Raw genomic sequence first — 20,348 nt, 5'->3', positions numbered from 1 at the left:
CCCATATTAGGGAAGTTTTCAACTATAATCTCTTCAAATATTTTCTCAGTCCCTTTCTTTTTCTCTTCTTCTTCTGGAACCCCTATAATTCGAATGTTGGTGCGTTTAATGTTGTCCCAGAGGTCTCTGAGACTGTCCTCTGTTCTTTTCATTCTTTTTTCTTTATTTTGCTCTGCATCAGTTATTTCCACTATTTTATCTTCCACCTCACTTATCCGTTCTTCTGCCTCAGTTATTCTGCTATTGATCCCATCTAGAGTATTTTTTATTTCATTTATTGTGTTTTTAATCGATGCTTGATTCGTCTTTAGTTCTTCTAGGTCCTTGTTAACTGTTTCTTGCATTTTGTCTATTCTATTTCCAAGATTTTGGATCATCTTTACCATCATTATTCTGAATTCTTTTTCAGATAGACTGCCTATTACCTCTTCATTTGTTAGGTCTGGTGGGTTTTTATCTTGCTCCTTCTCCTGCTGTGTGTTTTTCTGTCTTCTCATTTTGCTTATGTTACTGTGTTTGGGGTCTCCTTTTTGCAGGCTGCAGGTTCGTAGTTCCCGTTGTTTTTGGTGTCTGTCCCCAGTGGCTAAGGTTGGTTTAGTGGGTTGTGTAGGCTTCTTGGTGGAGGGGACTACTGCCTGTGTTCTGGTGGATGAGGCTGGATCTTGTCTTTCTGGTGGGCAGGTCCACGTCTGGTGGTGTGTTTTGGGGTGTTTGCGGACTTTTTATGATTTGAGGCAGCCTCTCTGCTAATGGGTGGCGTTGTGTTCCTGTCTTGCTAGTTGTTTGGCATAGGGTGTCCAGCACTGTAGCTTGCTGGTCGTTGAGTGAAGCTGGGTGCTGGTGTTGAGATGGAGATCTCTGGAAGATTTTCGCCGTTTGATATTATGTGGAGCTGGGAGGTCTCTTGTGGACCAGTGTCCTGAAGTTCGCTCTCCCACCTCAGAGGCACAGCACTGACTCCTGGCTACTCAATTTGGGATGATTTGTTGTCTATTCATGTATTCCACAGATGCAGGGTACATGAAGTTGATTGTGGAGCTTTAATCCGCTGCTTCTGAGGCTGCTGGGAGAGGTTTCCCTTTCTCTTCTTTGTTCTCACAGCTCCTGGGTCTCAGCTTTGGATTTGGCCCCGCCTCTGCGTGTAGGTCGCCGGAGGGCGTCTGTTCTTCGCTCAGACAGGACAGGGTTAAAGGAGCAGCCTCTTCGGGGACTCTGGCTCACTCAGGCCGGGCGGGAGGGAGGGGTACGGAGTGCGGGGCGAGCCTGCAGCGGCAGAGGTCGGCGTGACGTTGCACCAGCCCGAGGCGCGCCGTGCGTTCTCCCAGGGAAGCCGCCCCTGGATCCCGGGACCCCGGCAGTGGCAGGCTGCACAGGCTCCCGGAAGGGCGGTGTGGACAGTGACCTGCGCTCGCACACAGGCTTCTTGGCGGCGGCAGCAGCAGCCCCAGCGTCCCACGCCCGTCTCTGGGCTCGGCGCTTTCAGCCGCGACTCGCGCCCGTCTCTGGAGCTCCTTTACGCGGCGCTCTTAATCCCCTCTCCTCGCGCACCAGGAAACCAAGAGGGAAGAAAAAGTCTCCTGCCTCTTCGGCAGCTCCAGAGTTTTCCCGGACTCCCTCCCGGCTAGCTGTGGCACATTAGCCCCCTTCAGGCTGAGTTCTCGCCGCCAGCCCCAGTCCTCTCGCTGCGCTCTGACCGAAGCCCGAGCCTCAGCTCCAGCGCCGCCCGCCCCGGCGGGGGAGCAGACAAGCCTCTCGGGCTGGTGAGTGCCGCTCGGCACCGCTCCTCTGTGCGGGAATCTCTCCGCTTTGCCCTACCCAGGTATGTGGGGAGTTTCTTGCCTTTTGGGAGGTCTGGGGTCTTCTGCCAGCGTTCAGTAGGTGTTCTGTAGGAGTTGTTCCACGTGTAGCTGTATTTCTGGTGTATCTGTGGGGAGGAAGGTGATCTCCGCGTCTTACTCTTCCGCCATCTTACCCGGAAGTCTCTCTCCCACCATTCTTTCCCTACCCTTTTTCTTCACCCTCGCCCCTGCTGACCCAAGTGAACATTGGTGCTATGTCTGTGTAGATGGCAGTTGGGGGCTATTTGGTCTCTTGATGACATCAGCCTTTTTTGTTTACTAGCAGTTGTTTCCATAGTCATTTGTAGCTCCGCCCTGATTGGTTGGATCTTACTGTGAGGTCACTCACCCCCACTTTAAAAGTAAGCCACCTTGGAGAGTTAAGCAGTTAGGGAGTGATCTCACATGCCTATAGACGGATGGTGTAGATGCCTCACCTTGACCCTTGAAGGATGGATTGTGAGTGGGCTACACGCCTCATTTTCTGCTTTCTTTGCTGGTTGTGTTCAGCTGTCCTTCCTTTGGGACGTCTTTCTGAGGGTTTTGTGCCTCCAGCGTGTGAGGCCCCTGGTCTCCAAAGGGGGGTGGTCTGTTGGTAGCAGATTGCCTTGGGCATGGGGGTCCTGCCTGCTCCTGGTGACCTTTGTTCCCGCCTTTCCGGGTTGTCTCCCCTCCCCTAGGGGAGTGTTATGATGGAAGCAAACCTGACCCCTTCAAAGCCCCAGAAGACAGTGATCTTCCTGAGGACATGGACACGGAGCCCCCCAGAGAGTCCCCCACCGACCAGGCGGCCCCGGACGCGTCACGCAGCCCCACCCTCCGGCTGAACAGAAAGCGCAAGGTCTCTGGCAATAGGAACCACACTGAGACCACTGTGCTCCCGGAGGACTCTCTGCTGAAAGCCAAGCGGAGACGGGTCTCCAAAGGTGAGCTCGGTTTGGCTTCGGGCCCGCAGGACACCCTACGGAAGTCCTGGAGCGGAGCAGTGGAAAGTTCCAGTCCTACCCTGGAGCCCTGGGGGGAGCCACTCACACCTCCCCACCCCCCATCCCCCCAAAGCCAGGTGCCGGGGCTGGAGCCCAAAGTTGGCCAAACGCAAATAGGCCCCCTCCTGAGACTTGGTGACAAGTTCCAGCCAACACAGTGACCACACCCCTCCCCTCCCCCTCTCCTGTTAGTGATGTGTAAGACAGTTCGTTCCCCGCCCCGGGGGGCTTCTTTATTAATTTGTAGTTATTTCTCCATTAGCTGACTGGCCTGAGAGGGAAATGACAAACAGTTCCTCTAACCGCTTAGAAGAGCCACATTATAGTGAGCTGACCAACCTGAGGTGTGCATTGAATTAACAGGGCTCCATCCCAGAAAGCAGCGCCGCTTGCTGCACCTTAGAGAACGGCGGGAGCAGCAGGTGTCGGCAGCAGAGAGCAAACCTGGCCGGCAGGGCAGGAAGGAAGTGACCCAGGCGGTCCAGCCTGCGGTCACCCCCCAGGGCAATAGCATCTCCGAAGAGAAACCTGGCAGGAAAAGGGCAGAGGCCAAAAGCAACAGAAGCTGGTTGGAGGAGTCCCTTAAATGCAGTGACAATGAACAAGGTACGCACGGGGCGGGGGGCGCTCCTGGAGGGTGGATCACCCGCCCTCTGTGGGAAACGGCCTGGAGGGGACCTGAGCGCCATCCAAGTTGACAAGAGTAGCGTGTGGCGAGCAGGGAGTTTTCTTCCTGAGGTCCTTTCAGCCTGCACACTTCCTTATGGAATGGAGAGTGAGGCGGGAGCTCGACTTCCTGGGCTGCTCCTCATCACCCAGCCCGCAGCTGGGCAGGAAGGGAAGTCTTGGGTGACCCCGGGCGCTTGTCAGTGCCCTCATTCCAGCCTCAGGCTGTCTGTCCCGAGTCTCCCTGTCCCGAGCACCCAGGCCCCCCACGGGTGGGGACGGGAGCGCACGAAGGGCTGGCTTCTGCCCTCTCTTGCGGCCCTTTGAAGCGACTTGCCATTTGGCGTTTCGTGGGTTAGCCTATTTGCCGGTTGAATGTGGGATGATTAAAATATTAGCGCTTTGAAAACATAATTGGTATATCTTTAAAAACTGAAGCTGCTCCAACGATCAGTGCTAACAATGGGCTTTTCTTTCCTCACCGGCTACAACTGTGTAACGCCCGCTTCTTCTCCCCCTGACAGATGTGCTGTGCATGGACAAAGAAATGGATCGGCAGCCTTCGCCCCTGCCGCAGAAATACACCGACAACAGCGAGAAACCATCCGCGAAGCAACCATGCAAAACCAAGCATTTGATCCCTCAGGAGCCCAGGCGGGGCTTGCCGCTGCCAGGGGACTCCTACGTGGACAATGCGGATGGCAAGGTACCTCTTGCCCCTGGCTCTCCCCCGCCCCCCGGGCGTGTGCAGGCACATCCCGCCTGCCTACTTCTCTGCTTCTAGGGCCAAAGCTTTCCTTTTCCTGAACCCCTCCCCCCAAAATGTCACTGCCCCTTCCTAGGGAACCTGTCTCCTGGGTGGCGGTGAAGTTTCCAGCGAGTAAAAATGCAGCCCCTTCCTCGCGCCCCGCCTCCCTCAGACAGAGAGGAGGAAAAGTGCTTTCCTCCACTCTGGAGTGGCCTGAGCCCAGTTCCGACTATGATCTTTCGCCGGCCAAGCAGGACCAGAAGCCCTTGGACCGTTTACAGCAATTGTTACCATCTTCCCAGTCCTCGCAGCTGACATGCTCAAGCTCCCCTCCAGAGACCACCCAGTCCCGCCCGATGCCACCGGAAGCGCGGAGACTTATTGTCAATAAGAACGCAGGCGAGACCCTCCTACAGCAGGCCTCCCGGCTTGGCTACGAGGTGAGCATCCTTGTGGGTGCCCCGGATCAGGATCCGCCCGCTACTGCTCCTTGGGTGGGGGACACACTGGCTGGGGATGGGGGGCGGGTCTCAGAGCCCAGCCCCCTCCACGTGGCGGGCTGGGCTGGGTGTTCCAGCAGGGTGTTTGCGTTGGCCCCTCTCACACTGCGGGCTCTTTGGTGGCTTGTTCAGTCGTGGTGTGAAAAGAAAGGCAGGCCTCTCTGATGTTCCGTTCCGTTCAGGCAGGTAGGCTGCTTTGGCCAGTCCGGCTCACTTATCTCTGATACAAAATCTGACCTAACCCAGGGCTTGGCGACCAGGGGAATTTTAATGAGCCTTTTGGATTCTGAATAGCAAGAAGTAGAGTAGTTATTAGCTCTACTAACTTGTGCTGTTTGGGGCAGAGTGATGCCCCTGTGGGGTAGCGGGTGGGAAGTGTCTGTGCAGAGTAGGGGTGGGAGTGGGGCAGACCTGAGCAGTCTCTTTCTGAGAGGGCATGGGAGCCGAGGGCTGATGGGCGGGGAGCAGGGGTTGAGCCTTGCACAAAACTCCCTGTCCACACTGCTGTATCCCAACCCAGCACGGCTGATGACAGTGATAGCCTCTATTGCTAGAGCAACATAGAAAGATAGCTGATATCTGCCTAAGCCCGTGTGATCTGTAGTAACTACTTTCACCCTTTTAACATCTTCACTTGGGAGTAACGAGTACTAGCCCACTCTCAGATGAGGAAACTGAGCCTCAGAGGAGTTAGCTGATACCCGTACAGGTAGCAATCCAGCAGTGCTCCACAGCCCACCACGCTCCTCAGCAAGACTGGCTCACACTGGAATTGCCCTTTTTACAGTCCAAAACCTCTGTGAGAGAGATGACTCTCTCTGCCCTGTGCAGTTCCCCCACCATACTTGTCAGTAGCAATTGTGATGTAATAGCCCACAGGGCAAAGGCATTTTTCTGTGCTGGCATCAGCCCTCTGGGAGTTGAATGGTGACAGTAAAACACGGTTCAGCAGGCTGAGCGTGGAGGTGTGGATGAGCACTGGGGTGGCAGGACCCAGGATGGCCCGGAGCCCTGGCGCCCACACCCTCAGCCAGCTCTGTGCCCCTGTCCCCTATCTCCTGTCGTGTCCCCCCACCCCGGTCTATAGTGCCGTGAGCCCTTGGAAGTGTGCCTGCCTTGGCCCTAAGGCATGACTGTGGGTGGGAAGTTGGAAGCACTAGGGCTATGCTTAGTTTGGGGGTGTTTTGTTGTTGTTGTGGGTTGAATGTGCTGTTGTTTATATCTACACGTCTCTTGGAGACCTCTCCATTAGCTAGAGAGCACTTTCTGGTAGTTAGCGCAGTTACTTGCAGGTGAAGTCCAAGGAGCACCCAGTTGGTTTCCCAAGAGCTGAGAGCGGGCGCCTAGGAGGACAGAGCAGATGTTGCACATAGTGTTGAGCTAGACCCCCTGTGGTTGAGAAAATAGTCTCCTTGCTTCCAGCAAATGCTGGAGGTGGGGGGGAGACCCCTAACCCCAACTTCTGGGTTAGGGTTGAGAAAGTAGACTCCCGCTTCCAGCAAATGCTGGAGATGGGGCTGGCGGGGTGCTGCTGCACCCGCCGTGGAGGGCGGGGCTCCGAGCCCCACCTGTGAACTTGGCATCATTTCCAGCAGCCTCCCTTTGGGACCAGAGACGTCAAAAGACCCTCGTTGGTCCTCTAAGACAGTTTCCATTTTGGTTTGGTGGCTCTGAGGCCTGGACCAAGGGGCACTTGATCCATACTTTTTTAGGCTACCTGGCCTTTGATTGCACAGGAAGCCTTGGGAATGTTTACGGTGGGATTTGTTTTTTTCTTCAAATGTAAATTTCAATATGTAGATTCCACAGATCACCAGTGTTGATGCTGAGCATTGTGACAAGTAGATGAACGCTTTCAACTTTGAATCCAACTTCCTGGGATTTCTCGGGGCAGAATTTTAAATGTTGGGATGATGGCCCAGTTGGGAGATGTGGCAGCTTCAACCTTTTAAAATTGAAGGACAGTTTGCTTAAGCAGATAAGGGTGTGGTTTGGGAGGGTTTTCCTGAAGTTTGTCTTCAGCATTCTTGGTTATTTTCTTCTGCTTAGCCAAAGATACCATGTGCAGTATAAAGGCTGTCTGAGCTTTATGTCATGATAATGTGGTTCTGGAAGTTTAGAAACACACTCTGGCTTCAGATCCGCGTTAAATAGATCACTTGCGTGGCCAAAGACCTCAAACCTTTCCCTCCTGGGAAAAAGGCTTCTATTTCTTAGGCTGAAACGCCAGTGTGCAACCACATGCTTGTGCCTTTAGCGGTGATGGTTAAATTTTCTATGAATTGAATGTCATGTTTTTTAAAAAGTTAATGAGGCATTTAATTAATTAACAACGTCGGGCTTATGACCTTTATAGTTACATTTTGCGGGTAATGGCATTCGGCTTATAGCCGCTGAACGGAGAGCTGTCCGACAAGAGCAGTTTGACTTTGCTGGGGAATGGCTGGGCTGCCCTTCAGACACTCCCGTTTATTTCTAGCGGAGAAAATAAACCAAGGAATGTGTTGCGTCGACAGACTCGCCCCGCCTCTTCACCTTTCAGTTAGAGAAAGTGTTGGTGGCGACGGTTGCCATCCATTTAGAGGCCATCACCCTCCTAGCTAGGAGAGTGTAGTTAGCCCACTTGACCCCCGACAGAGAAGGCCTGTGGGATGCTCGTCACAGCTGGATTGCATCCCTGTAACTGGGGCCCTCTTGGGCCTTTTGAATCTTCCCAGCTGACCAGGTACCAAAGACCTGAGTTATAGGTCTAGTACTTCATGTTAATTGAACTCGGGGTTTAATATCTCTGGGCCTCAGTTTCCAAGTGTTGAATGAGGATAGTACTACCTTCCTTTCCTGCTATCTCCTGGGTTCCTGTGGGTGACAGAAGACGTCCTCATCTGGGGAAATGAGAAGCACTGTGTAAACAGTGGGATCAACGTGGTTGAGTTAGGACAGCCCGTGGCAAAAGGTCTGACCTGGCCGTGGGGCTACTGCTGCCTGTGCTGCCAGCTTCCAGGAGAAGAGAGTTGACTTACCCACCAGCTTGGACGGCCTTTCATTTCTAGGTACCCTTGAACCTGCCCTAGTAGTGATGAAGGTTTCCAGGCGAAGGCCGTGATTGTCACAGCAAATAAACCCTGGGTTGAGTAAATTGATGTGTGCACAGCAGTTGGTGGCGTTCAGAACTGATCCCAGAGCCACGTGACAGGGCCTCTCCCTGGCTGGGGCACACAACTCATTAGCTTGCAGCCGTCCACTCAAGTCTGGCTAGTGAGGGCCTGCTAAAAGAGCAGCAGCTTCATGCGGTATCCTGGATACCAGGGCTCCGGGCAGGTGGCCTGGGAGCCCAGAGGATTGTGGGCTTTCTGGCAGGTTGGGATGTAAACGGAGAAACGCATTCGTGGGCGTGCCTTTTCTCTTCCTCCTCTTGTTTTGGAAGGGAGCTGCTGCAGTGACCTGAAGTAACAGGGCACCGATGGCCAGGTTTACCAGCATGCCCCATTGGGTTCACGTGGTAAGCAAATGGAACATTCTAGTTCGCTCCCAAGTGAGTGGTCACCTTTGATTGGCGTGTCCTCCAAAGGGCATAAAAGGTTTTACAGAACCCATCTCGCACTTATGGGTGACTAGAATGACCCCCGTTTTAGGTTTAACAGATGAGTTACCTGAGAGATGTCACAAGGAGGCCTGTTCTGACCCCATCGCATCCCCCCTTACCCAGCAGACCATGTGTTGGGCCACATGCACGTTCTGCCTACTCCCAGCTCTCAGAACCTGCCGGCTCTCTGCTGGGCACGACTTACCCAGTATAAACAGTATAACGTGTTTTCTGGTGGCAAATGCTTTCGATGTGTCTGAAAACTTTCTTAAGGTAATAAAACATTGAATAAATTCCTGCTCTGCTTACTGGGAGTGGTTCATATTAATATTTTAACAAGCCAAAGAAAGAAGGTTAATAACAGTGATGCTAATGCACAGTGTTGACACAGAACATCTCCGGGGTGGGGGGTGGGGCGGTGAACGTTTTATTTGATTCTTGAAATGTGGAGGTTGCAGCCTGTGGTGTATCAGGTTCCTGTCATTAACTTGGGGCAGAATCAGTCTAAAATTTTCATATTTACTCGAGAGGGTGGAGTGAGGCAAAATAGAGGGTGGGGTTATTGGAGGCATTTTGTGTCATTCCTCGAGGATGGAGGGAGAGAGCTTCTCTTTAACTCTACTTAACGTACAGACAAGAGCATCTGAGGCCCAGGTTCTGATTTGGGGTCTTAACAAGGGGTGCGAGGATGTAGGTGACCTGGGTGTCCCTGCTTCTCTAAGCTGGGGAATGTTCTCCGGCTGATTTAAGCTCTCTTTAAGTGTTGGTCATCCATACTTTGATCTAAACTTGTGTTATCGTCCACTGCCACCGACTGAACAGACCCATCAAGTGAGAATGGTCTGTGCTTGGCAATGTGTCATCTAAGATGTTAGCAGCCGTGACACCTCTGTACTGGTCACGTCGGCCCCTGGGCTGAGGGCTTTCATCGCTATCCGAAGGCGTCCTCTCAGCAGCCCTGTGGAAGCTTGGAGAAGTTCAAGGGTAACTTGCCCATGGCCAGGCCACTGGTGCAGCAGAGCCTTAGACAACACTGTCTGCATCTCCAAGCCCTTCTCACGCACTCTCGCCCCCCAGCAGGATGCCTGCCGCCTGCCCGCGCCATGGTGGGCTTTTGGCCCCAAGGACGTATGCCTTTGAAAGCGGGCACCGCCAAGCTATGGGGAGGTCACCCTTACAAGGTTCACTGTATGGTGGTCTGATGGTATCTCCTCTCCTCTCCTCTCCCCGTAGGAAGTGGTCTTGTACTGCCTGGAGAACAAGATTTGTGATGTGAACCACCGCGACAATGTGGGTTACTGTGCCCTGCACGAGGCTTGTGCAAGAGGTTGGCTCAACATCGTACGACACCTCCTTGAATATGGCGCCGATGTCAACTGCAGTGCCCAGGATGGAACCGGGTCAGTGGCGGTCTTGCTCTTGGCCTGGCCCTGCTGGGGCATAGGCAGTGGTTCTCAGGGTGTGCGGGGAACCCCAGAAGGAAAGATGGAGAGTGAGTGCCATGTAAGCACACTGGTGGCGGAGTCCTCTAGAATGGAATCGGACAGATGTTTCTGGCAAATTTACATAGAACTTTAAAAGTCTGTGACGCTCTTATGGACAGAAGTCCCTGAAAATGTTGAGCCTGCATGAATGATCAGGGGTGTTCTCTTTTAAGACCCTGGACTCTTCACCAGCGTCTGTTGAATCTCAATCTTGAACACATATGTGAGTTGAAAGTTGCAGGAGTACAGACAGGTCCAGTGGCAACTGGCTTGATAGGACCTGCTGTGTCCACCCACATCCCCGGGCCTGGCCCCCACTCTGTCCTTGACCTCGGTTTATTGGCCAGAGGCCCAGGTCTGAGTCAGCCCAAGCATCTTCCTGGTTGTACCTGGGATGCCACCACGAGGCAGGGCACTGGGGCTTTCCTGACGGTCATAAAATGAGCAAAACCGTAAGGTATTTGGTGGTTCATGGTTTCCAAATAGCATCCTTTCTGGATGGGACTGTGGACAGTGTTCCTGACCCCAGCGGACACGGGCAGGAGGACTCTGTATCCTCCTGAGAACTCGCCCTGCCTGTCGACTGCTTCTGGGCGAGAGGGTTGATCACTCATCTCCAAGTTGGTTTCAGGAGAGGTTCCACTTTGCCCCTAGTTTCTTTTACAAACTGCACTTTTTGGGTTTTGTTTGTAATGGTGTAACAATGGCTTGTCGTATCTGCTTCCGTGGTGCTGGGGTTCTTCCCCCCACCCCGCCGTATGTTACCTTCTTACAGTCTGTCACTATTAAAGTTCATTGTAAACGTTTTCATCGTGGCCTGAGTTCCTCCTTGGGCCATGCATTAAGAGAGATTTGCATTGAAGAATTAGGCCTGAGATGGTCCCTTCACCTGTCCCGTAAAGGCTTATGTGTTGAAATAACAGAGTAATTTGTCGCAGCGACCGTACACTCACCTCCTCGGTGAAATAGCGCGCCTACGAGGCTTGGCCGCACACGCTCGATTTTGCCCCGTGTCCTTAGAAGCAAGCGTCGCGTGCACAGGTGTAATCCCCCTCACCTCTCCTAGGCCTCTCCACGATGCTGTCAAGAATGATCATCTCGAAATTGTCCGCTTGCTCCTCTCCTACGGTGCTGATCCTACCCTGGCTACGTACTCAGGTAGAACCATCAAGAAAGTGAACCACAGCGAACTTCTGGAGAAGTTCTTAACAGGTACAGCAGAGGTCAAGACACGGTCTTGTTCAAGCATCTAGACGGTGACTTCACAGCCTTTCACCTGGGTTCCCCCTACCCCCACCCCCCGTTTACTCTAAGTGACCCTTTACTGGGAAAAGCGGCCCAACGTTAGTCTGTCAAAGAAGAGATACATACTTTGAGTTTTGCGAGGTGGGGGGCTGGAAAACTCTTAGCTAGCCAGGCTAGCTTTTGTTTGGCAGGCTGGGGCGGTGAGGCGGGCAGTCCCTCAGGAAGGCGGGTGGACGCGTGGGGAGGTTTCAGTCAGATACCTGGAGGCGTGTGCAGTGGGACTTGTCAGGAGGTGACACCAGCCCCAGCGTGAGCTGTTCCCGAACTCCAGCAGCATTTGCCTCTTACCAGCAGGCGTTATCTTGTTTCTCTCTCTCTCTCTCTCTCTCTCTCCCCCACTCTCTCCAGACTGTTTAAATAACCTGCAGGCTCCTGACGACTCTTGGGAGTTCTCTGGCAGCTGTGTGTGTGGTGAGCAGCCTTGTTCGTTTCAGTTGGGCGGGTGGGGGTGGGGGTGGGGGTGGTGCTGTGAGCAGGGCTTGCTTGGGAAAGAATTTTCCCAGGGTCCTTTTTGGCGAACAGCTGGAATCTTGCTCCAGCTTACTGACCTCTCTCTTGTTTGCCCCCCCGGTTAGAACCAGATGATGAAAGTGGTTACGATGTTTTAACAAATCCCCCAGGACCGGAGGACCAGGATGACAACAACGAGGCCTATGGTGACCTATTGGAATCTGAATTTTCTGAAGACCCCCTTTTGCCGTGTTATAACGTCCAGGTGTCCGTCGCTCAGGGGTGAGCGTGGCCAGCGTGTGGTCGAGAGCCAGCCCAGCTGCTCTGTGGGGTGGCAGGAGTTAGAAATCCCCTTCAGCAGATGAGGGTGGATGGGTTGGGGGGTGAGTGAATTCCTCACCAAGTGTCCAGCGACCTCACATAATGCAGTGGAACTTTTCCAGAAAAGTTTGGGGGGTGGGAGGGCTCCCCAGCCAACTGCCCTCATTGGAACACACCCCTAGAGCCCAAAGGACACGGGAGTCAGCGACTGCAATTGCACAGTTTCAGTCACTAAACGCTTGGGGAAGGGATCCTCCCCAAACGGCTACCATAGGGGCCTTCCAAGGTGCGTGAGGTCCACGGGACGATACTGATGTGTACCCTCTTGTCGTATAAGATTAGAGAAAGCCGTATGTGGCACCTGGGATCTTATGTGTCTTCAGATTTGCTTAGATCAAGTCTTGTCCCCACGGTCGGGCCACTGTGCCCCATGACCAACCCTTCGGAGTGAACACATCAGGAGACCTTGCTCTGCTGTGTGTTGACCCCGGTGCTTAAGGAGTAGCATCCTCATTGGACTCTGAGGCTGGGAACGTGTCTGCCTTTGTGGTGACATTCTATTCGGGATAGAGATGATAAAGCGTGGCAGGGTATCAGGAAGGATTGTACCACCTCCCTTCTGGAAAAAGCCTCACTCCCGGCAGCATTGAGGGGCGGGTTGGAGGTGTGGGAAACGAAAGGAAAGCCAGGTGACCTCGAGTGTTTCTCATGCTCTCTCCATGAGGGCCGGTGGAGAGGAGAGGTCAAAGAGGTGTTTGCCATCTCTCTTGGATTGGCATACAGACTGGTTTTCCCCAGTGACTAGAACGGGGTGCACTTACTTGGAGAGGGGTGACCTGAGTTGTGACCAGAGCCAAGGCAGCACTGGGGTGGCCTGCAACGAGGCTGGTTCAGGGGCGCTGCTCCTGCTTTTGTCTAAGTTGGCTGATCCGCCCTAGGTGGTCTCTTAACACATGCACATGAGTCCAGAGTTCCCCCACTAGAAGTAGATCTTCCGGGCTTCCCTGGTGGCACAGTGGTTAAGAATCCGCCTGCCAGTGCAGGGGACACAGGTTCGAGCCCTGGTCTTGGAAGATCCCACATGCCACGGAGCAACTAAGCCCGTGCGCCACAGCTACTGAGCCTGCGCTCTAGAGCCCGCGAGCCACAACTAGAGAAAGCCTGTGCGCAGCAACAGGCCCAACGCAGCCAAAAATAAATAAATAAATAAAATTAAAAAAGAAGAAGAAGTAGATCTTCTAAGGACAGTGAGAAGTGGGGTGGGGGTGGGGTAATCAAAGTGGAAGTAGCAGGCCCTTTCACCGCCAGGAGACTGGTAGTTCATAGTTGGGAGCGCCTCTGATTTTGCCAGAAACTCAAACCACTGTCCTTTCTCTGGTGTAGGCCTCGTAACTGGCTGTTGCTCTCAGACCTGCTCAGGAAACTGCAAATGTCCTCCTGCATATTCCGCTGCAATTTTCCAAATGTGGAAATTGTCACCATCGCGGAGGCCGAGTTCTGCCGGCAAGTGTCAGCAAGTCGCTTATTCTCTTGCCCCAAAGACCTGGAGTCCTTTAATCCAGAAAGTAAGGAGCTCTTAGATCTGGTGGAGTTCACGAACGAGCTTCAGACTCTGCTGGGCTCATCCGTGGAGTGGATCCTCCCCAGAGACCTGGACTCAGACGACGACTGGTGAGCTCGCCGGGGCCCGCCGTGTACAGTGTGTCATGGTGTTAATCCTTGTGCATATGTGTCCTAATACGACTATTTCTGTAAAGAAAGGACACTATGAGACACGACTCCAGTCGGAAGGACTTCAAAACATGTTTTTTTCTTTTTAAAATTTTAAGTCAGTTTTTATGAAGTTGTTAATAAAGTTTCTTTACTTTTCAATGTACACATGCTTTGGAATATGTTTGTTTTTACTCGGAACAATTGTTTCTTTTCTTTTTTAAGGAGAAAAAAAAAAGGCAAAGGAGCTCCACACTTGGACTTAATTTCATACAAAGCTCCGACGACAGAGGCCATAACTGTTGAGAGTTGCTTTTGGGGCAAATTAAACCAGTAAAATTTTAAACTCTTCCTCCATATTAAAGGGATTGAATAAATTGGCCACTTTGGTGCACCTGTGTCCTGCGAATTGTCCAATTGGAGATGGAGGTTTAGAAAGTGAGTTTCACTCTTGTTTAAGTCTCTTCCCATCAGACTGGTCTCGTGATTTCCTACACACCATGTTACTTCCTGTCTACCTTTCCTTGGTGTTGTTCATGCCTGGATTGTCTCCTGTACCTGCTCAAACCTTGGTCCGTTCTCATTTGTACCATGGAAGTTTGTCATGCTGGATACTGTCAGAACTCATTTTACTTAAGTTTGCGTTAAGGTGCAAAGCACACGTTTTGTATATTTTCTGTTTTTTGTGTTTGTCTATATTTTATGGTTTCGCTTCAAGAAATATTATGGGAAGGGAAATAGCAAGATATAAAGAGCAAAAAAGTCATCATTCTCTTGTTAGAACATCTATCTGCAATCATAATTATGATGCACTGTGGTATGTGTTAACATAGTAAATACATGTAACGTCCCGTAGGAGCAGCAAACTCAGTGGTGTTGGTGAGGGGTGTGTCACGGAAGTAATCACAAAGCAGGTGACTGTTGGTTGGGGTCCTGAAACATTAGTGTGCCTTCCCTGTGTCCGGTAGTGGTCTGGAGGGGTCAGGAAGCCTGCCTTTGAATTTGAGGGAACAGAGGGTTTGAGGTCCTCTCTCTTCTATTGCTCTAGTACACTGCATAGCAGCAGTATACTGGGTTTATAGTTGACGTTTAAATCGCTGATTGATCATTAAGATTGGGATGTATCTTTGGAAATGAAACTAGGAAGAATTGTATGCTTTTTCTTTTTTTTCTTTTTTTTCCTATATCTGAAAAGGTATGTAGTACTTTGCTGAGTGGTTGGGAATAAAGTTTGCAGTATTCAGTGTATTCAGTTTTAGTATCTAAATAGAATTAAACTGTTGCTGTAAACTGGAATAGCACTTTGTTACTGACAAGTTTTAAAATGCATCTGTTCGTCAATTGCCTGTTTGGGAAGATTGTAGTTAATGATTTTGAGAATGTGGCTATAAACTTGCAACTGACTCAAGAAAAGCAAATAAGTCAAGATGGACAAATGTATAGGCTCTTCATCTTACTGTGTGTGGGGGTTTTTTTTTTTTTCCTTTTAGTTATTTGTCAAGGTATAAAGAATTCTATCACACTTAAGACAAGTTAAGTAAACTTCACGGGGTGTATTCTGACATGGCATGGAGCAGATCCCATGGCCTAGATCTTAAAGGTGATTTTATGTTTAAACTTTCATGAAAACATATGTGATTGAAACACATTAATATATTGATACAGAGGGCAGTTAATTTTTGTCTTTTTGTGTGTGTGTGTGCGTGTGGTACTGTTGTGGCCTCTCCCGTTGTGGAGCACAGGCTCTGGACGCGCAGGCTCAGCGGCCATGGCTCACGGGCCTGGCCGCTCCGCGGCATGTGGGATCTTCCCGGACCGGGGCACGAACCCATGTCCCTGCATTGGCAGGCGGACTCTCAACCACTGTGCCACCAGGGAAGCCCTAATTTTTGTCTTTTGATACATGTGAGCACAGCTTTTATTTTGCAGAAAGAATATGACCAGTTTTCAGTTTGGGATTCTACCATTTAGTAAAGATAGTCCACTTAATTTTAGAAATATTAGATTTAATATATAATACCTAATAATACTTTTATGTATTTTTTTTACTGAAAACTTTTATTGTAATACTGTGAAGAAACTATTCCATTCTAGTCTTCAAGACTTAAATGAATCAAGTGTTTATTAGCTGTTGTAGTTTTTAAACTAATAAAAGTCAGTACATCAGCAATTTGTAAATAGAGTTTTTAAAATAATGCCTTAACAACTTTACAGTGGTTATAATGACTGTATTTAGGCCTAAAGTTAGTTAATAATTTGACATGAAGGCTTTTTAATAGTTTGATGGTGCAGATCAGGGATAGGTAAACTCTGGCTGGTGGGCCAGATCCAGCCCGTCGCCTGGCTTTGTAAAGGAAGTTTTTCTGGAACATAGTCGCACCCATTGTTTACATGGTAGTTGTGGCTCCTTTCACCCCACACCAGTGGGGCAGAGTCGTTGCAACAGAAACTGTATAGCCCACAAATGTGGAAATGTTTAAATTTAGATTTTAAAAATTGAAAACTTCTTTGAGCCTATACCTGGCGAGTCCATTGACCCCTGAGGTAGAAAACAGTCAGGAACTTGGGTGCGGAAGCCAAATGGCCTAGGTTCAAATTCCCTTTCTCCCATTTCATAGCTCGTGACCATGGGCAAATCACTTAACCTCTATGCCTCATTATGAGGTTTAAATGCACTTATTTGTGTAAATAGTGCCTGGCGCATACTAAGCACTGTGTAAGTGATTGCTGTTGTTTCTGCTTGGAGCTTTAATAAGTTATTGTTAATAGAAAAATGACACTAATGATTTTCCTTTTAGAGTAACAAAGGCACTTTGAGTCTTTTACTTTTTCAGGAATGTAATAAGACTTTTTTCATTGACAGTCAGTGTTCCCTGTTACCAAAATTTACTTTATGAATATAAAGAATTGAATGTCTTCAAGACAGTACTTTTGCTTAAATGTCAAACCATTATTTTCCCAAGGCACATCAAACTGGCTCTGCATAGTCCAGGCCTCTAAAGCTTGTGTGCACACCCTAGGCAGCATGTGAGATACATTTTGTAAATATAGTTTTTTAAATAATGCTTGAGACTTCCCTGGCGGTCCAGCAGTTAACACTATGTGCTCCCAATGTAGGGGGCTTGGGTTCGATCCCTGCTCAAGGAACTAGATCCCACGTGCCTGCCATAACTAAGAGCCCACATGCCACAACTAAAAGATCCGGCATGCTGCAACTAAAGACCCGGCACAGCCAAACAAACAAACAAACAAATAAATAAATCTTTATAAAAAATAAGTAAAATAAAATAATGCCTTAGGAGTTAGGAAAAGAAAATATTAGAACATTTTTACCTTTGTATTATTTTTAAAAATCTGTGTAGTTTATCATGTACATAAATTCTATGTATGGAACTTTGTGTATATAATTTGTTAATAAATAAGATGCATATTAAAAAGTTTTCTTGGGCCTCCCTGGTGGCGCAAGTGGTTGAGAGTCCGCCTGCCGATGCAGGGGATACGGGTTCGTGCCCCGGTCTGGGAGGATCCCATATGCCGCGGAGCGGCTGGGCCCGTGAGCCATGGCCGCTGAGCCTGCGCGTCCGGAGCCTGCGCGTCCGGAGCCTGTGCTCCGCAACGGGGGAGGCCACAACAGTGAGAGGCCCGCATACCGCAAAAAAAAAAAAAAAAAAAAAAAGTTTTCTTATGGTTTGCCTAGTCAGGTGTTTGGAGGCCATTGGAGGACAGGATGATGAAATATAGGGCCTCAGCAAGGATAGCATTTAGAACCAATTCCCTGACTTAGAAGATAAGGAAAATAATTCATAGACTGTAATTGAGTTGTCCAACTTTACATAAGTGTTCAGAAACAGGAAATGCAGTGGCTAGAATCTAATCACTGACCGAGCAGAATCTGGGTCACTGGACTCGTAAGCCAGAAGTGACTGTTGAATTTCTCAGGTTGATGCTCCTGGCATATATGCTTGATCTGTGTGTGTGTGTGTAAATCTCTGACATAAGAAGCCATACTCAGGCACACCCTGTTTCCTTATTCAAGCATCTTAATTTCATCCCATTAAATCTTTGAAGTATCAGACTACCAGAAGGCATGAAGAAACCTGGGCTGAGAGTCTTCATTCCAGGAGACCTGATCTTGACTGCATGGCTGGTTTGAGGCACATCACTCTGAACTGCAACACGCTCATTGGTGACCTGGGTGCAAGTGCTTTGGCAGAATCTCTTAGTGAGGATTTATGGCTTAGAGGGAAATTCTAAAGTTGAAAATACTGAATTTTTAATATGCTTAGCTTTTGGCATGATACTATTGTGATAGGTTTTTTTAAGCCTCATTTTACTGATAGCTTTTATTTTGCTTTTAAACTTTCTCTAAGAGTTGCATATATCCTTTATAGAAAATACAGAGTAACAAGAGAACAATTACCTATCATTTTAATACCCAGATATAATCACTGTTCATTTTGGTGTATATACTGTCAGTCTTTTTTTTTCTACAAATATATATGTACACTTAGGGATTACAAAAATAGAATTGTAGTATACTTGCTATTTCATATTCCTGCTTTTTTCACTTAATGATGTATCATGTAGTATTGCGTCGTATTGATGTCCCATAGTTTAATCAATTCTTTGCAATTCTATTTAGACAGTTTGCTTTTCCCTGTCAGAAACAATGTGATTACGTTGTATATACATCTCTGTGTCCATCGGGATTACTTCTGTAGAATAAGGTACTACAAGTGGAATGACTAAGTGTGACCTATTTTTAAGACATTTGATACACATGGCCAAATTACCACCCAGAAAGGCTATGCCAATTTGTAGTCCACCCCAACAGTAGATGTGAAGCCTGCCTCTCACAAACACTGGCCTGTAGCACTTGTAAAAAAATGTAAAACTACAAAAATGAGTACCTCTCCATTTTCTACTATGCAAGTGGGATTACTCCAAATTTTATAACTTTTTTTCAATTAATTTAGTATGAGCATTTTAGCAAGTCAGTAAATTTGCATCTCCTACATCACTTTTTGTGATTGTTCAGTATTCCATTATATGAATATGCCACAGTGCACATAGCTTATCCATTCTTGTATATAAGCTTTGTCCAGTTTTTCAGTTACAAATAGTACTCTGATATATATCCTTACCTATATCTCTGACTATTTCTTTTGGTTAAATTCTTAGAAAGAGAGTTGTTGGATCCAAAGGGTATAGACATTATTTAAAGGCTTTTCTTACAGAATCTTGGCTTCATCTGATAGGAGAATAACCACATTGTGTTTTATTTTGTATTCATTTGATTGACTGGTGAGGTTTACTGGCTGTTTGTATTAATTTGGCTATTTGGTTAATTATACCCTGTGTCCGTTCTTCTGTAGTGAGAGTTTGTAAGGGTTGTATCATATCCTGTCAGATCCGTATGTCTGACTTGCTATTTCTGTGTGTCATGGGGGTGTTGAAAGACTCCAGTTATTTTAATGTGATGGTCCACACAACACTTAAACAAAAGACTCATGATAGTTTCCTTTCATGTAATATTTTTTAATCCCTGTGCTTTAGCGATGATCCCTTTGGTTTAAATGAGTAGGTTGTTCAGCCCCAGAACTACTAGAATTCATGATCAGTTTTTCTGGTTTTTGTCTGACCTTTTACTGCGAGCGTTCTTGACCATCATATTTCCATGATAGGTTTTTAGTATGTATTCTCTATTCACACATTGTTGAAAGTTTTTATTATTTGTATCCTCTTAGACTTGTCTTTTTTTCCTGTAAAGCTAACAGTTATTACATTTCTTCTATTTTGTTTTCCCCTTTGAAGTAGTTTCAAGTGTGATTTGGAGCTGAAGATCATGATCAAAAGAATGCAGTGCATTTCTGAGCTCCACCAGGTTTTGCTTGTGAGGTTTACATGCCCCTGCCGCCCTTGCTAATTATGAACTGAGATTCATTTTGTGATGCTTTTTGCTCATAGGTTCTATACAGTTATTCTTCAGTTCTGTAATTGTAAAATACGTTGTCTGATTTATTGGTACTAAAGCCAGGGTTATCATTGCACATCCAAGAAGAGGTCTTTAAATTGGCTTATGCATTATGTGTGTGCGTATATGTTTCTGTTTTTTTCCATACCCAAAATTACAAACCTGCCATGACTTGTCTTGTGCAGGACTCTTCCACACGTTAGAAAATGAGAGTTGTCTATATGTTAAATCTGTAGAGTTAGCAAGTGACCTTTTGTCTTTCATCGAAAGCACTTGACCTGCAGCAGTGCGGCCTCACCAGTGAAGGAGCAAAGGCTTTCCTAAAGGCCCTTGAAACCAACAGAACTCTGCTCGTTCTGGATATAAGAAAAAACCTGCTTGTTGGTATGTGGTCACTTTTTTTAAATTGATGAACACATAGCAAAACAAAAAGAATTTGTTCAGGTATTGACAGTTTTTTAAAACTTAATGTGTTTAACTTTCCTCGTCATATCCAGTTGGCCCTTGAACAACGTGGGCTTAGGGGTGTCGACCCCTACGCAGTTGAAGATCTGGGTATAAGTTTATAGTCAGTGGTTCCACATCTGTGGATTCAACCAACCTTGGATCATGTAGGACGATAGTACATATGTACTGAAAACTATGCATGTGTCAGTGGACCCGCGAGGTTCAAACCCATGTTGTTCAAGCTTCAACTGTACTTTTCTAGTGTTGCACTTCCCTTATGTTTTTAGCAGCTACTGTACTAATTAAAGTGAATTATACTTGTAAATTTTTCTTATC

General features: G+C 48.4%; 1 protein-coding gene across 1 annotated transcript in view; it reads left to right on the top strand.

Annotated features, from left to right (window-relative positions):
• Positions 1-13,757, top strand: part of LOC132493382 (BCL-6 corepressor-like) — a 49,216-nt gene extending 35,459 nt beyond the window's left edge. Inside the window, 9 exon segments of the mRNA XM_060103844.1 lie at positions 2,519-2,764; positions 3,188-3,430; positions 4,015-4,196; positions 4,493-4,678; positions 9,555-9,721; positions 10,872-11,017; positions 11,459-11,521; positions 11,686-11,842; positions 13,265-13,757. Coding sequence (XP_059959827.1) covers positions 2,519-2,764; positions 3,188-3,430; positions 4,015-4,196; positions 4,493-4,678; positions 9,555-9,721; positions 10,872-11,017; positions 11,459-11,521; positions 11,686-11,842; positions 13,265-13,556 — 1,682 coding nt within the window. The 3' untranslated portion in view covers positions 13,557-13,757.
• The last annotated feature ends 6,591 nt before the right edge of the window (positions 13,758-20,348 follow it).

The sequence above is a fragment of the Mesoplodon densirostris genome, chromosome 7 (assembly GCF_025265405.1).
Source record: "Mesoplodon densirostris isolate mMesDen1 chromosome 7, mMesDen1 primary haplotype, whole genome shotgun sequence".
In the NCBI taxonomy this organism is placed as follows: Eukaryota; Metazoa; Chordata; class Mammalia; order Artiodactyla; family Ziphiidae; genus Mesoplodon; species Mesoplodon densirostris.
The sequence above is the reverse complement of the archived record's forward strand: the minus strand, read 5'-3'. Positions and strand labels throughout refer to the sequence as shown.